Source organism: Thamnophis sirtalis, unplaced genomic scaffold, assembly GCF_051295495.1.
Source record: "Thamnophis sirtalis isolate CommonGarterSnake01/CBP01778 unplaced genomic scaffold, rThaSir2_p1.2 scaffold_1, whole genome shotgun sequence".
In the NCBI taxonomy this organism is placed as follows: domain Eukaryota; kingdom Metazoa; phylum Chordata; class Lepidosauria; order Squamata; family Natricidae; genus Thamnophis; species Thamnophis sirtalis.
In genome coordinates this window covers 48,328,300-48,345,799 of record NW_028261381.1, presented here as the reverse complement: position 1 = coordinate 48,345,799, position 17,500 = coordinate 48,328,300, and the positions used below count along the sequence as shown (strand labels likewise).

The window sequence follows — 17,500 nt, the reverse complement described above, 5'->3', positions numbered from 1 at the left end:
ACTCAAGGAGATCCTCTGCAGTCCCTCTTGTCTAGCCGGGATGCCAGCGCGAGTGTTGGGCTGAAGGAAGGAGGGATACACATGCTTGTGCTCTCCCTCTCCCTTCCTCCCTCCCCCCCTCTCTCAAATGGCAAATCCGAGCAGCTGCTGCTGGGAGCCTGTCCCATGCCTTCTCCCAACCCCCACACCCCTTCTCTCAGCTACTTTCTGCCTTGTGGACATGCTGGGCTCCCTGAATAGGCTCCCTTTGAGTAGAGCCTGAGACGTTCACCACTGAAAGGACTGCAGAACTCTCTGAGGGACCCTAACTTTGACCAGCGAGTTGCTCCTGCCTGACCTCTGATAGGGCAGGAGAAACAATTACAGTACCCTGGCATGGAGATGCACTCAAGGAACTATGGAGATGCATGAAACCATCTTGCCCAGGAGCCTAGACAAGAGTGCCAGTGTCACTATGACATCCGACAGAATGTGTTGGATCAATGACAGCAGGCTATGCCTCCTCTCCTGCGAGAGGTACACCACACACAGGGAAGTGTCTATGACTGCTCCCAAGTGAAGCAGTCAGGTGGTTGGAACGAAATGACTTTTCTTGGTGTTGATGGAAAAGCCATGATCCTTGAGAACCTGAATAGTCCTCCAAAGGTCTACCTTTGCCTGCGCCTGTGATGATGACTGAATCCGGATGTCGTCTAAGTAACATTGAAGCCTGACAGGGAAGGACTGCAGGTGGGCCACTATTGCTGCCAACAGTTTCGTGAATGCCCATGGAGCTGATGACAGCCCAAATGGAAGGACCCTATATTGGTAGTGATTGTCCATGTAGGCAAACCAAAGGTACTGCCTGTGAGCTGGTAGGATTGGGATATATAAATAGGCCTCCGTGAGGTCTATTGAGGTGAGGAATCAACCTGCCAAATGCTCTCTAGAATAGTGTGAAGTGATGGCATTTTGAATTACTTGTAAGTGATGCATTTGTTGAGATATTTTAGATCCAGAATTGCTCTCCACCCCCACCCTCCTGAGTTCTTTGGGATTACAAACAGGATGGAGTAAAACTCCAGCCCACATTGATCCTGAGGGAACGGTTGAATGGCGTGGATCTCCAGCAGATGTGGGACAGTCATGTCAATCAGGACTTTCTTTGTTGTGTCCCTGAAGATAGCGCAGCTGAGAAAGAACTCTAGAGGCTTGGAGCGAAATGTTAGATCAAATTCTACCATATCGAGGACCTATCTGTCCGATGTTGTAGCTTCCCATTGGTGGAAATAGAGGCTGAGCTGTCCTCCGATGAAAGGGGCAGCTCTGAGGTCACTTTGCGCAATGAAAGGGCTGACTTCCTGTCCCTCGAAAGGGGCACTTGACCTGAAATTGCTGACAACTCCTGAAGTCCAATCTGTCAGGCTGTCCGTCCGTCCTGCCTGCCTGCGAATTGTTGATGGGCCTGCTAGTAGTCGATGCCCATGTCTGGAATCTGAAATGGCTGACTGTGAAAATAAGGAGATGGTTATCTATCCCTGAGCCTAAACAAGGAAGGCATGACCTTGCCCATACCTTTGGTGTCCACCAGGATAGGGCCCAAAGCCTCCCCAAACAGCTTCTTGCCTGTGAACAGCGCTGATACCAACCTCCACTTGTTCTTGTTATCTGCCTGCCAATGGTGAAGCCACAATAGACAGCAGAGAGTCACTAAAGAGGCCATAGACCTAGAAGAAAACGTGGCAGCATTCAGAGGCACCAGCAGAATATTCCCCACCATCACCAGTTTAAGATCTTGGTGCAACCTGACCTCTTCTGATGGAATCCTAGCTTTCAGCTGATGAAGCCAGAGCAGGGAGACCCTGGTAAATAAGGAAGCCAAAGTGGCTGCCTTCACCGCCCATGCCACCACTTGTTGGGCCTTGCAGAAAGCCAGCTCCGCCCTCTTGTCGTCAGTCTTAAGGCTATCTATGGCATCCACAGGAAGGATGGATGCTGAAGTCAAGGCTGCCACCGGAACATCTACAGAAGGCATTTCTAGAATCTCTGAAAGATCTGAGTACAAGTTATAGAACCTTTTCTCAACACTTGATGGGGGTCCACCCCAGGCTTGGCCCATTGCATCACATCCAGGAAGAGCTTGGACACTGGAACAGCCTCATTAATGATGGCCGGCTCTGAAAATAGGCCATGACCGGAGCCCTGAGCTGTGTCAAGAACTGGGGAGGGGGGACCCAGCTCAGTCACCTCCTTGGCATTACGTAATAGTGATCTAAAAGAGTCAGGGCAAAACAGTCCAGTAAATGAAGAAGGGTCAGAGGAGATCTCCTCTGAGTGCTGTGAATTCCCTCCCCTCCATGGAAGAGGTCTCACTCCTCACAGATGCAACCTGCACAGGCAACCTGGGGGGGGGGGGCGGCGGTCTAGCCATGTATCCTGACCTCGCAAAAGGGGAAGATCCCTGGCAGAAAAACCCAAATGTTGAAGACCAGAAACTACTCCCTTGAAATGGCTCTAGCAACCAGGAAGATGGTCTGGTAACTGTGAAGTATCCTCCTCATCCGCAGGGCGTACTCCAGCTGCAGTTGGGGTAAAGGTAGCTTCTGGAACTGGTTTGGGGGAGAGGGACTGGTTCCCTGGGGCTGTATCCATTAGATTTGCAGAAAAACATCCCTAGGGTCCACTTGTATAGTGGAAAGTCTCTCTGGAGCCATCTGGTGACCAAGAACTGCAACCAGGCTGAGAGATGCAGGGATACAATGGAGAACCAAGTGTTTGATTAACAGGTGGATGGGAGGCTTCTGCCCCTCCCGCAGGAATCTCTCCCAGGGTCTGGGCACTTTCAGCCCTCATGGCTCTAGCTAGCTTTTTTTCCAGGGCTTGTTGGTGCCTTTCAGCATCCTTCTGAGCTGTCCTGGACTCCCTATTGCTAGAAGCCTTCTTCCTGCGGCTTTTCCCAGCCGCTCCTCTTGCTGCTGCCCTCTGGCTATGAGTCCTCTGTCCCAGTCCTTGGGAGACAGCCTGGAGCCCACTCCCCTCTCCTGCCCTTCTCTGCCAGCTGGTGGAAGGCACAGGATCCACCATAGCCGACCTCGCAGAGCCACGGAGCAAATTGCAAAGGTTACAGTGCCTTCCATGCCTGATGCCAAACTCCTCAGTCAGCTAGCTCACCTTCCACCACTCCTGTCCACTGACCCCTTGGCTGGACGGAAGGATCCCCTCTCCGTCCAAGAGGTCGGAAATTTCCTGCCTCTGAAGAGCCCTGACTGTGGCACAAGCTGCTAGCCTATCGGCTGCCAGGCGCAAAATTCAAATGAAGCCCTTATCTCTGAAGCTCAGGAGTGGAAAACGAAGCCGCTGGATGTCCCTTAATCCAAACTTCTCCACAGGGTGATGGTTGTAAGAATAAAAGTCATATTTTGCTCATGGAGAAAAGAAGGGTTTCGATTCTGATTTGTATATAACAGTCTCTCTTGAACTAGAACAAATCAGTCCACACACAACCAGAATTAAGATTTTTATTGTTCCTTGGTTATATTTCACAATAGGCCATGAAACCTACACACTGGCTGAAACCAATTGAGCCATATACCACATCATTGCCTGAAAATTGGAAATCAATGATTATGCTTTCGAGTAATTATTTGCTGAAAAGAAAAGCCTGCCTAATATAACACACAAAAAGTAGTAGTATTTTCTTCCAAATAGAGAGCTTTAAATGAGGAGGAGGGGATTGAATTAACTAATGTCTCTAAAAATGGGCTCATGTGTGAGAACTGTAAATACAGTTTTAGAAAATACTGTAGTGATTTTGCATGAAATTGATTTTAATGATTTCTGATTCAAATATTTATTTTCTCTCAGGGGTGTGTGTGTGAGAGAGGGGGGGGTGAGGGAGGGAAAGAGAGAGGAGATCGATCTCCAAAATTGGTTGCAGCTACAGTTGGCAACTTTAAATTTGCAAAGTAGGGAAGCAAGGCATTGAGCAAGATTTTCACCTGTCCTGACTGTACTCTTCCTTAAAGGGGGGGGGGGGGAAAGAGAGGCAGGCTCTTTAGCCACCATCCTGTTTTAATATTTTACCATATTATAGGTACTCTATCGTAATCCAGTCTGCTAAAATGTAAGACTACACAACAGCTCTCTTAATTTTGAAGATTCACAACATGGTAAGAGCACTGACAGCAGACTTAAAAAAGGAAATTATAAGCTGAAATTCAAAACGATATCAAATGTAATCATAGAGGCTAATTCACGCATATAGTAATATCTAGGCTTGATATTAACACAATTGCAATGAAGACATTAATGGAGTTTGTTTCTATGTAATATTTTTGGATTGCAGTTTTGATCAAAGTAACAATTCTTTTGACTTACATCTATAATTCTAAATACAACATAATTAATGTAACAATTGTTCTGAAATTCTAGAAGGCAAAAATACTGCCAAAAAATTTTTTTTAATTAATCCTCCTTTACTAAATTAAAATGATATAAATGAGGACAAGCTAGAAATTCTGGACTGCTCACGGAAACTAAAATACTCATTCAATTCCTTTTGCCTTCAGCTCTTCTCTAACACGTTTCAGGTAATTAGGATCAGGGTAACCAAAACTAGAAAGGAGATAAGAAAGAGATTTGTTTAAATCAAGGAAACACTAAATACAGATGTTTAATACTATCCATTGCAGAATTGAACTATTTTAAAAATGATTTGCAAATACATAAACTAATTTAACAATTTAAATTATACTTGAGAAAAAAATAATCTCCCTGATGTATGAGTAAGGAATTTACGTAATAATGCTGATACAAAGATCTAATAGAAGAGAAAATTGGTAGCTCAGGGTTAAATTGTGGGGTTCTTGATGCTGAGGTTAGTTATTTTCTTGCAATGTTTAGTTGTTTTCTTGCAGGTGTTTGCAAGAAAACAACCAGGTTCAGTGTTTGTACTGAAAATAATTTACCATTATAACTACTTAAGACACTCACTTTATAAAGTGTACCTGGTGGACTTCAATTATTGCTTTCAGGTTGTTTTTTTAATCTATAATTTAAAACAGATTCCATCCCAATGAAGATAGCTTTAAAGAGAGAAGCTTGGATTCTGGGTTCCTCTTTTGTAAAATCCAACACTCCTACTCTCTGCAATACCACATTTTCAATGCAGCACATTTTTTTCCTCTAGCCCAGCCCAATATTGGCTGAAGCACCCATAGGGAGCTTGGGTTTTAAGGAAGGTTAAGAAAATCCATGGAAGTACCCCCATCTTCTTCCAGGCCTTTTGCCTACATGCATTTCTCATTCCCAGATTTCCCTCACTGCCCTCCAGACAATGTGGGATAGGAAAAGAAGATTTGTTCTGAGGAAGAGAATTTCCTGGTCTTCATCAAAACCCACCCCAGACCATTCAAAACATATTTGGAATATTTTAAAGGGGGAGGGGAGAAAACCAGTGAGTAATTAAAAGATATTCCTGCTAAGATTGAATGGGAAGACTGATTGCCACAAGTTATTAGATCAGTCTCCTTAGGACAGAGGCTGAGAAATTCTGGGAGTTGAAGTCCATAAGTCTTAAAAAGTCTCCACATTTGGAAACCCCTGTTTTAGATCAACCATTCCATTCAGCAGGTTCTGACCAGTTCTGGAGAACCGGCAGCAGAAATTTTGAGTAGTTCAGAGAACCGGTAAATACCACCTCTAACTGGCTCTGCCCCCATCTATTCTCTGCCTCATGTGTCACAGCTGATTGGGAGGAAATGGAGATTTAGCACTAACCTTCCCCTGGAGTGGGGAGGGAATGGAGGTTTTACAGTATCCTTCCCCTGCCACGCCTACAGAGCCGGTAGTAAAAATGTTTGAATTCCACCACTGAACCATTCCTAGCATACGTTGGATTGACAATCTCATGTTCCCAGAACATGGGCATTGTAATCCCATATACCTAAAAGCCACCCAATGGAAAACTATTGTTTTATACTATTTCACAGACAAGAAAATATCTCTTTTGTGATGAAAACCAAGGTATGTTTGCTTCACTCGGCTTAGTGGTGACATGGATTTTATCAACACTTGACAAGTTCCAGAATAATCAAAATTGCATGCAAAATTAGATCAGGTGAAAGCTATTATTCTTTATCTGAATTTTTTTTGAACTTACTATTTTTCACCTCCGTGAGTACTAGTTTTGTGATGAATGTCATTCCAAGTAACCACGTCATCCACACCAGTTGTTCGCGACTGGCCTACTGTGAAAATCAAACCTTGGTCAAAGGCCCGTTGCAGCAATTTCAGAATTTCTCTTCCTTCTTTGTTGTCAGGTAAGTATGCTGTGCGCACCGTTCCATGAAAATGTTTCCCTGGGTTAGGATGCCTTTCCTGGTTTGGAAAGAGTCAGAAATATTAACATACTCAGCTTGTTTCAGATTTCATTGCAAGAGGCTAACCGTTGTGTAGCTATTCTGATCTGAAGTTGAAAAGATGCAGCAGAAGGGACAGGGGTTATCTGTTGCACTGTTACCTCTCTCTTAAAAAAACAATAGCTCTCCCGGCCAATGAAAGGGTAGAACTGCAACCCTGGGAACCCCTGTGCTTGAGTTATATAAATAGTAAGGAGGCACCATAATCTTGGTGCATGCCGTCATCCTCTTCTTGAATTGAACAAATCTTTCTGGAGCTGAAAGCTTTCTGTGAACCTAGGACAGTAATATTGAATCTATGAAATGCATGTCAAAGGTAACATGCCATGACATCTTGGGGGAACATGTCAACATTCACTAGCCCCTGACAACAACTATAGTGGTACCTTGCTACTCAATTGCTTTGAAACTCATCAAATTTGGCACTCAACGCATTTTGATGTGAAAATTTCATCCTGGTACTCATCATTTGTTTGGCACTCAATGCAGAAGCTTAAAATTATCAATGTCAGCTGTCTTGTGACTCACTACATTATTCCTTATGAGAAAAATCTGTTTGGTACTCATTTTTTATACTCATTGTGTCTCCTGGAACCAATTAACGGAGTATTGTACCACTGTACCTTGGTACTCATTGTTAATTCTCAAAGTCGTGCCTTGTTCTCATGTGATTCTTGAAGGCTATGCAGGCCGTGCGAGAAAGGGGTGTGTTCTCAAGCAGCCTCCAGACCTTGCAGAAGTCAAGCATGAGCGCCATGCTGTTGTGTGGCCTCAGAGCCTCCCAAAATTACATGAGAAGAGACCAAGCTTCCACTGAGGTGTAGAGGCCATGGAAGAGCATTCTCTGAAACCACTTTAAGGGTGTTGTGTGACCCAGAGCAGCCTCAGGTAGTTCATAGGGTTCTCTCAACAGAAAAGGACATTGCCTGAATAGTGCATGGCAGATCCTGGGGAGCACAGGGGAACTGCATCATTCCCCAAGACTTTAGAGAACAGTGTGAGGTGAATTTTTTGAGTACCAGCGGTGACACTAGGACTGAAGTTGAAGTCCAGGCCTCTTTTCAGACCTACCCTCAGTGATAGCTATTCTCATGTGCTGCTGTTCAGTGACCATCTAGACCACTCTCTTTTGTTCCAGGGGTGGGGAGGAGGTGCCATACCAACAGAATCAAGTTTGACATTTCCCAAAGTTTTAACACTCTGAGCTCAAATAGTTCACACCATTGATTTAAGAAAAGACAGCTTCCTTAAGGAGGAGCCAAGATGTGCAACATGCTACCACCACCACCCTTCCAAAGTATCTTTTCTGCTTCAGATCCAGCTATATAACCATACTTACCAAATTACAAAACAGGGATTTCTCAGCTATAGTGTTTCTGGGAAGGTCCCTCATTTATGACATAAACTGATAGATCACTTTTTCTTAGCTTCCATCTCAAGCAAATTCTCCGTCTACTGCAGAGGTAAAAATGCACTTCCTCCCTTCCACTCCCCTCCCCCCCGGTCTGTTTTCTTTTTGAACCAACTGATCATGCTAAGAACTTTCTGGATGGTCAGGAAGCTTCCATTGAGGAATTGAAGATATGAAAAAAAAACATAATGGTGTTCAACCTCACCTACGTTAAGCTCTTTGTTTTATTTACCAATTTCTATAGTAGCTCTTGTGACCATCCCTGGAGATCCACAAAGATAACTTCTCAACATGACATAGAAAAAGATCTGGGTTCTAATTCAGTGAAGATTTCTATAAATCTTCCAAAGATTTCTTATGAAAACAGCAATAGCACTTAGACCTACATACTGCCCATAGTGCTTTACAGCACTCTTTGGGCGGTTTACAAATGTCAGCATATTGCTTCCGTCAATCTGGCTCATTTTACGGAACTTGGAATGATAGAAGGCTGAGTCAACCTTGAGCCGGTCAGGATCTAACTCTAGGCTGTGGGTAAAGTTAATGTGCAATATTGCATTCTAACCACTGCGCCACCATGCGCTGATGTTTTCTACCAATAAACCTGTGTCCCCAACATGGCACCCAGGACACTAGTGCCAGCAAAGTATCGCTTAATATTCTCATCAGGCTCCTGGCTTTCTTTCTGTCACATTTATTTTAATTCAAAATAAGAAAGAAGCTCGCCTGCCAAAAAATAGAAAACCCAGCCTCTAACAGAACCCGATAAAGTACCTGGGACCCACATAGACGTTGCCATTTTAAGCAAATATGGTGGGGTTGGTTGCAACCAGTCTTTCACTCCTATCCAAGTCTGAAGACATCCCTCCCATAAAAAAAAAGAAAGATCTTTGGTACAAAAGGCAGGCTATTAGGAGAAGTGGGGTGAATGGATAAGGGAAGAGGTGGGCAATCTGAATTGGGAAATGAGCGCAGGAAGAGAAATTAAGCCCCATCCACCATTTGCACCATTTACCACTTTCCTATGATAATCATGGTTCAGAATATTTGGCCATGGATGCACCATCACTATTGGTGCATCTTCAACTCTTGAGGGAACATAATGGCAGGTCTGTATGCACTCCATTCTAGCCTCTGCATGGATGTTTAGAAGACTTTTAACAGATTTCTAGATCTCTTGCTTTTACAGACCCAACTGAATTGGTATTACATTATTTCCTTGGAATTAAGTATCTTAAAAAAAAAAAAAAACTAAAATACAAGAGGGCAACTAATTATGGCACAGAAACATCTTACTGTTACTCCAACTTACTGTCTGAATGCCGTCAAATATATTGTAAGTAATAACGATGGTTCCAGAATCCTTATGACCAGGCAAGGAGCTTCTAGTTTTGAAGATATCTATTTTCCCTGGGGGCTGATTTCCTTTTATATTCCCATAGACAACATTGCACACAGGGCAGACCGGTTTGTAATTCATTGCTCTTCCCAAGCAGGCTGCACAGAACGCATGCTTGCATTTGGGTAGCACTTCTTTCTGGTGGATTGTATTCAGGCAGATGGGACAGCACTCCTCTGGTTGGACCTCCGTTGCCTTCCCTACTGGCGGCTTCTGAGAAGGAACCTGATGCATTTTAAAGGCGGTGCCTGTGGCAGCCCCAAGACTGGAATCAGGAATTGCGGCTGCTTTACTATTTGCAGCTACAAATTCTTCACTATTCAGGGACTTCATGACCACCTGTGTTTCCTCTGTGGGATGATTTCCTTTTATATCCCAATAGGCAACACTGCACACAGGGCAGATCTTTCTGTAAGTCATTGCCATTTGTATGCATGGTGCACAAAATTCATGCTTGCATTTAGGTAGCATTTCTTTCTGGTGGATTGTTTTCAGGCAGATGGGACATAATCCATCTTGTTGGACTTCCGTTGCCTTCCCTGCTGGCTGCTCCTGAGAAGGAACCTGCTGCATTTTATAATGTCTTGGCCCAAAGGAGGTGCCTGTGGCAGCCCCAACATTGGAATCAGGAATGGCCATTGCTTCACTATTTACAAATTCTCCCCTATTTAGAGATTCCATGATGTGCTTCTCAGCAACCAATATATGTTCGGGAAGACCGTAAATGTACAGGTAGTTTTCCTTTAGAGATAGCTTTACTTCGGGATGTTTCTGTTGGAAATACGTAAATAAATCCTTGCAATTTCTTTTCCAAACTTCGAGAGGTTTCAAAGGAATTTTTTTTGTTTGTGGACTTTCTAAATACATCAGGTATTCATACTGAAAACCCTCAGAAGCTTGTGAAGAATGATCTAAAGGTGCATACTTCTGGGGCATAAAAATGATGCGTGTTAAGAGGTCGTTGTCGCAATGTTCCTCCTCCATTTTAGTACAATACTGGTTGTTTATTAATTCAATTGTCTGATTTAACTTTGGTCTGAGAAATGCAAATACAGCAGCATCAACTTCAAAGCCAGGTGGCTGTACGTGGGGATCCTTTTTTTTATTCTGGTTCTTTGCTGTCATTTCGTCCAACAATGCCTTTGCGTCTAAAACTTCCTTTGTGGGGCCTTGAAGAACAGCTGTGTCCTTGTGTTTTATAATAATAGTGTGTTTGCATTTGCTTTTTATCATCTCACATGCATGGCTCTCAATGAAAGGCACCGTTTCCTGTTTTAAATCTCCTGCTACTTTCTGGAAAAGCAGGACAAACTCCTCCTGAGCTTTCTTAGTAAAGTTTGGTACCCCCATTGAAGAAAACCAGACAGAAGTAATTCCATTCTCAGTGTTGCCTGTGACTAATTTTACATTGAACGCCTCCTCAGTTTTTTTAATTTCTTCCTTGTAGGCTTGTCCAAAATATTCAAAGATACCTGAAGGAACTTCCATCTTGGCCAGATCTTCCAAATCACTCCTGTATCTTCTGTTGTGATCTTCCCTTCCTTCAACACAGTTCTCCTGCTTTTTAGGTTGCAAAAAATTACTGTCACGATGGTCTCTAAGGAGATTCTCAAAATGACAGTGTAACTTTTCAATATCCTCATAGGGTCCCACCACCTTTTCAATACCAAGACGACTTGACGCTCTGTCTATGAGTAAGGTGGGATATAAAGGGATCACCTGATTTCTCTGCTCTTTAGTGAGCAAGTCAGTATTCAAGGTGGCAGAAACCTCAAGAAATATCTAAAAATAGAGAGGAGGAGTACACAAGAAATGTGAGCCAGTACAATAAAAATGATACACGAGATTTAACATAATGGTTCATTTTCTACAGTGAATAATTTCATAGTGAGACAGCGCCTTCCTACATTACTCATTTTCTGGTATCAGTCTATTCCTTCTAAAAAAACAAGGTTTTCCAGCATGGCAAATATATTCTCTTACACTTTGGCTTTTAAAGAGGCCTAGATGTTTGTAAATATTGCAAATTAGCAGATATATAAAAAGGTCAGAAACTTAATAGTTTTTATTAAAACTATTTTTAAAAAAGTTTACAAACTTTTTTGGTATTTTGAATTTCTTAAAACTTTTTTGTTCATCTGTATGATCTTCTATGAACATGTATAAATATATAGATGTGCATATGTATGCACACACTTGTACTAAATAATAATATCGAACAAATAACACCTCTGGGGCTTGATTTTGCTAATTGGTAGGATGGAAGTGTCATTATTATGTAAAATTAATTTATAGAACACATAATGGTCTCACAACATTGAAGATCCAGAATTTTCTATGGTCACATGCAATGTGGAGACAGTTGGGAGCTAACATAAGGATTCTAAGTTAAGTAGAAACTTACCTTTTTTCTACCAGTTTCATAACCAGCCACATAGCTTCCCTCATGCTTGTTTTTAGAATTATTCTGAACGGGCAAAAAGTTTGAAGAAAGTGAAGTTGAAAGTGAGCCTATTGCATTTTTTGTAAACATTGTTTCTGCAGCATCAACCACCGCCAACTCCGAATCCGACAAAATTCTTATCTCTAAAGTTATTCCCCCAACTTCTATAGTATGTTCACGATGGGCCTTCACACGCTTCTTCACTTTAAGAAAAAAAAATAGAATGATTAAAATACATATTTGTCTTGCTTATATTTTTAATTCTTGCACCATGATAGGATGTACACATCACACAAAGCCTCTCTTTGAGGGAGATGGACAGCTTAGAAATCTAAACAAACAATAATTGTTCCCTTGGTATGAGCATATTGTATCAACTCAATCACAGAGATACAATTTATAGAAATGTTATAGAAATATAGAAATTATAGAAATCTAACTTGCATGTCTAAAGCATACTGCTTGCCCCTCAGGCTCCAGAAATGCTGAAATGATGTCCTACATAATTCATATTGAGGATAGGTTTAGAAACCTATACAAGGTGAAACTCAACTTATCTTGGTAATGGAATCATGTATATAACAATTTGGCCTGGAATTTCCTATAAGCCCATTTTTGAAATTTTGTGATAAAAACAGAGAAGATTGTTCTCTCCTTCCTGATGCACTTCTTGATTTCAGGGCCCCCATGGAATAAGTCCTGGCCTCTATGACGCTACAGGAAATGGTTATGGAGGCAGAAGATAAATAGACCACTACAACCGTCACTGAGCTGATGATTCTCCACTTCAAGACCCAGAATTTTCAGCAGCAACCATTTGAGAAGTCCATGCATTTGGAGAGGAGCTTGGCTGATTATTCCAACTTCTTCACCATAAATGCACTTGGATGATAGGCTTATTACTAGTCATTGGGAAATTAGTTGCTTTCCATAGTTTTCTCATTCTCCATGACTAGCATGAAAATGCAAGCAACTTTCTCCCTGAATAAATGTATGTTGAAATTTGCAGCAAGCATAAGGCAACATCACATAAAAGTTTTTGTGATTCCTACCATGTTGTAAGTCTCAATCTAATCCAAGAATCTTAGAAATTCTTAATACAATTATAATTATACACATTATAATTACGTAATTATAATAATGGAATTTGTTTCCATTTGCATTATTGGGGGGGGGGGAGAAATAAGGTAGTTTAAGCTTGATTGGTGATCAGCATCTACAATCTCCTTCAAATGTTTTTTTTTTAAATTTGTTTGGGACCTCGCTCAATTTAGCAGCTTCCAGAGTGGCTGCCCAAAGTTCCTCAGGCAGCAGGGCCATTTTTGAGAAGTTTGGGAGTTGACATCCAAATCTTTGGAAGTTGCCACAGTTGAAAAAATATGGCTAGTTCAGTGATTTCTTATTCAGAAATTTCTTCTAAGAAAGAAGTTCCTTAAGTCTGTAATCTCTGGAAAACACATGGAAGTGTGACTTTGCAAAACACACTGGCTCACGCAATTAATTCCTCCTCCTAGTAGCCATGTACTTTCAAAGTTAATGCAGTTGCTTTGAAGGTCATCCCTGCTGTCTACCTGTATCTAGGTATTCAGGAACACATGTTTCAGATGTGGCTGCCATTAAGTGAGACACAATGCATGAATACACCTGTACAAATTCCTGGAGAAAGTCTTTGAAGCAGCTGTGCTGCTATTTCAGAGGATGTGGCTTGTTAAAGCTCCTAGGAATGTTTCTCTCACAAAAACACTTTGTAAAGTGTAAAAACACTTTCTCAAATGATAGTCTTATCATATCAGAAAGCAGATGATTAAAATCATCCACTCCATAATAATACAAAAAGCAAATTACTACCTCCTTGACAGAAGTTTTTTCATGGAAATTCGGGGAGCTGCAATCTCTAATCCTAACCCAATGGTGAAATTCATTTTTTTTAAAATCCAGTTCTGTGGACGTGGCAGGGGAAGGATACTGCAAAATCCATTCCCTCCCCACTCCAGAGGAAAAATATTGCAAAATCTGCATTCCCACCCCTCTCTGGGGCCAGCCAGAGGTGGTATTTGCCAGTTCTCTGAACTACCCAAAAGTTCCACTACAGATTCTACAGAACCTGCTGAATTTCACCCCTGTCCTAACCCCAACTCCAATGTAAGCCAAGTACGCTGGCTCTAGGTGCAGGGAGATGTCTCAGAAGATCCCTGAACTTGATCGTAAATGTTTTGTACTGGAAACAATCACAGTGTGGTTATTTGTGTGATTAAATTGTGTGATTATCACACAATTTAAAACCGGGCTTGCTCTTTCTATGCCTTCGAATGCTTTTGATATTTTGGCTCTGAATGCGCAGCACACTTCTACATCATGATTTAACTAGAAACTTATATCTCAGTATGTTCTGGCTAGCCAGTAGTGTGGATTATTTCAATCACAAATTAAGGTGTGTCACCACAATCAATACTGGGCAAATATCAGTGACTTGTATCAGCTGTCTTTCTCCCCCTCTCCCTGCTTCCCCCCCAGGGAAGGGAGAAAATTTTCGTTGCCCTAAAATGCTTCATTATAAAATCCAGAGCTGGGAGTCTGCGAAGCCTCTCGGTCGAATTTCAAAAAACGGGCATAATTTCTATCCCGAGATCAGTTTGCAATTTGAAAAAAAAAAAAAAAGTCCCTCCCTCTCTCCCCCAGCCCTATTTCTCACACAGCTGGTTGCCGATTCACATTAAAGGAAAATAAAAACGACTCTTTTGAGAAAGAAAGAAAGAAAGAAAGAAAGAAAGAAAGAAAGAAAGAAAGAAAGAAAGAAAGAAAGAAAGAAAGAAAGAAAGGTAGGTAGGTAGGTAGGTTTCGGGGTAAACTCAACTCTTTGCCAATATTCTTCCCGAAAAGTTGAAAACATTCCAGGGCTTTTTAACAGACTCCAAACAATCTAGCAAGGAATCTGATCTAATATCCCAGCAGCAAAGTTATTTATTAGACTTCTGACGATCATGCGTGCATTGGGAAAACCAGCTTTTCCCGGAGTAACATCATTATTGGTTTGTTATTTATTATATTATAATTAAACTATTGTTAATTATTATATTATAATTATTATAATTAAGTCCTAATGGAGCTTATCCTTCCCAAACTACCGTGAAATTTATCGCCCTAGCTACAATAGGTCAAAAATCCCCCTACTGAACGCCCCCCGGGCCGCTCCTTTCTCGCTCCGCAGGATACCTTCTTCCGAGCAGAACCGCACCGAATAGATGCCCCGTTCGAGGTCTCGTACTTTCACGTTGCATTCGCCGCCGCCCGATTTCCTCGGGGACTGGAAATAAATCTCCAACTTGGCCTCCAGTTTGTCTGCGAAGGTGTTGGGAGCGAAAACCTGGACAAACAGCGTAGTAACGGAGCCCGCCATAGCCACGGCCATCTTCCCCTTCCCCACCCGCTTAAAGGAAGCTTTCGCTTTCGTTTCTTTCGCAAGCAAGCCGAGAGCGACTCCTCCCTCCTTTGCACGGCGCAACGTAATCCAGCGTCAGGCTGCGGCTCCGGCCTTCTGCGCCTGTCAGAGCGAGAGAGCAGCAGCCAGCTGGGGCAAAAGGGCGATGCTTCCAGTCGGGGGTTTTCCGCGGATGATTTCTCAAAAGAGGGCTGCAAAGAAGCCGGGAGCGAGCGAACCTTTCTCCTTCGTTTCACTTCTCTTTCAGATCGCTCCGCTCCCCCACGAAGAGTGACACGCGTTCCTTTTTTTTATGCCCTCTGTGCCTAAAAAATCCCCCCCCCCCAAGAATGAAATATTTTGGGGATTATTAAAAGAGGCGGAACATTATACTTCCCCAAAGGAGAAATGAAGAAACAGCCTCCAACCCCAATTTCTTGCATAGCGAAATAGCTTCCAGCAGAAATCTTTAGAAATGGGGATTTGGGGCCCATTAACAAATCCCACCCAATCTGTTCGTCAGGAAAACATCTTCAGCTCCAGGATGATGGGAGTTAAGAAAGACAGGAGATGAATCATGATCTTTTAGGATATAATAGGGTTAATCCACCATTTAGCATAAGATGCCCTTTCATTGCACAATCCCCAGAACAGTTCAAACTTCAGATAAAGATCGACCCATTCATTCAACCATTTGGTCAGCTGTTCCAGAACTAAGTGTTGTGGTTCTGTTCATCAATAAACAGAATCATTCTTTCCAACCAGTCTCCATGTTATTTCCAGCATCTTTCTCCTAGCTTGGAATTGAACCAGATGGATTTTCTTTTCAACACTCTGGCTTTTTAAGTGGGGTGTCCTATCTAAGGATGATTATTTCCAGGGATGGGATCCTACCGTTGAACAACCGGTTCGCTGAGTGCGTGCACAGTCCACAGGATAACAGCTGAGGCACAGCAATCCACTCTGCTGCACCTATCAGGCTAAAAACCAAGGAAATATAGGTGAGTATAGCCTCAGGGTAGTGGTGGGTTGCAGGCGGTATGCCCCAGTACGGGTGTACCGGTGCCTACCCGAAGCACCGGATACCGTTCCAGTATGGTGCTCCGGAGGGCCCACCCGAGCTCCTTACCTGTATGTGAGCTCTTCAGCGCTTCCACACATGCGCACGGAGCGCACGGTGCCTGCGCAATGCTCCGCCGAGCAGCTGGAGCGTCGCAGAGGCTCATGGAAGCGTCGCAAGAGGTAAGGATGCATGCGCACACTGCACACTTTCATGTGGACGCCGGGCCCTGTTGCACCGTACCGGTTGCAACAGGATCCGGAACCCACCACTGGCCTGGGGGCAGGAGGGTGGGCCCACCTGAAGGTTGGAGCAAACCGGTTTGCTCACAGCTGATCTTCAGAGCAACCAGTTCACCCGATCCGGCCCCAATCCGTAGAATCCCACCGCTGGTTAATTCTATACTTCTCATTTTGCCCATTTTGGATGGATACTGCTATAACAGGTAGTCCTTAACTTGCAACAGTTCGCTTAGTAACTTTTCAAAGATACAACGGCATTGAAAAAAAGTGACTTATGACTGTTTTTCACACTTAGGTCCATTGCAGCATTACCATGGTTGTTTGACAACTGATTCACATTTATGACCAGTTGCAGTGTCCCAGGGTCATGTGATCACCTTTTGCAACCTTCTGATGAGCAAAGTCAGTGGGGAAGCCAGATTCACAGAACAACTGTGTGAGTAATTTAACAACTGCAGTGATTCATTTAACAATCGTGGCAAGAAAAATTATAAAATGCAGCAAAGCTAACTTAACAGATTTCTCACTTAGCAACAAATTTGGGGCTCAATTGTGTAGGTTGAGCACTACCTGTTCTTTTGCATCAGATGAGTGAAACACAATACGAGGACGTAATAATCTTGGCCTTAGAGCCACTTTAGTGTAGTGGTTAAAGCATCAGGTTAGAAACTGGGACTTGCTGAGGAGTTCTCTTGGAATGAATTGTCCAAGGTCACTGAGCTGGCTTTCATGGTTAAGGCAAGACTAAGAATGTATTAATTAAAATACAGGTAATCCTCGGCTTATGACCACAATGGAGGCAAGAATATATGTTGCTAAATGAGAAATTTATTTAGTGAATGTTGCTGCATTTTACGACTTTGCTTGCCACATTTGTTAAGTGAATCACTGCAGTTGTTAAATTACACACACAGTTGTTCTGTGAATCTGACTTCCCCATTGACCTTGCTTGTCAGAAGATGGCAAAATTTGATCACATGACCCGGGGACACTGCAACGTTCATAACTGTAAACCAGTTGTGAAGCATCTGAATTCAAATCACATAAACATGTGGATGCTGCAACGGTCATAAGTGTGAAAAATGGTCATGTCATTATTTTCAGTGCCATTGTAACTCCAAACGGTCAT

At 42.7% G+C, this 17,500-nt stretch overlaps 1 protein-coding gene across 1 annotated transcript; it reads right to left on the bottom strand.

Moving 5' to 3' along the window:
• Positions 1 to 3,483: 3,483 nt before the first annotated feature.
• DTX3L (deltex E3 ubiquitin ligase 3L) lies at positions 3,484 to 15,099 on the bottom strand. The gene is made up of 5 exons (XM_087711522.1): positions 14,865 to 15,099; positions 11,613 to 11,854; positions 9,122 to 10,990; positions 6,140 to 6,357; positions 3,484 to 4,593 (listed from the first exon to the last, which is right to left on the bottom strand). The coding sequence occupies exons 1-5, from the start codon at positions 15,058 to 15,060 to the stop codon at positions 4,524 to 4,526; spliced, it is 2,595 nt and encodes an 864-aa protein (XP_087567648.1). The 5' UTR covers positions 15,061 to 15,099; the 3' UTR covers positions 3,484 to 4,523.
• Positions 15,100 to 17,500: the final 2,401 nt, after the last annotated feature.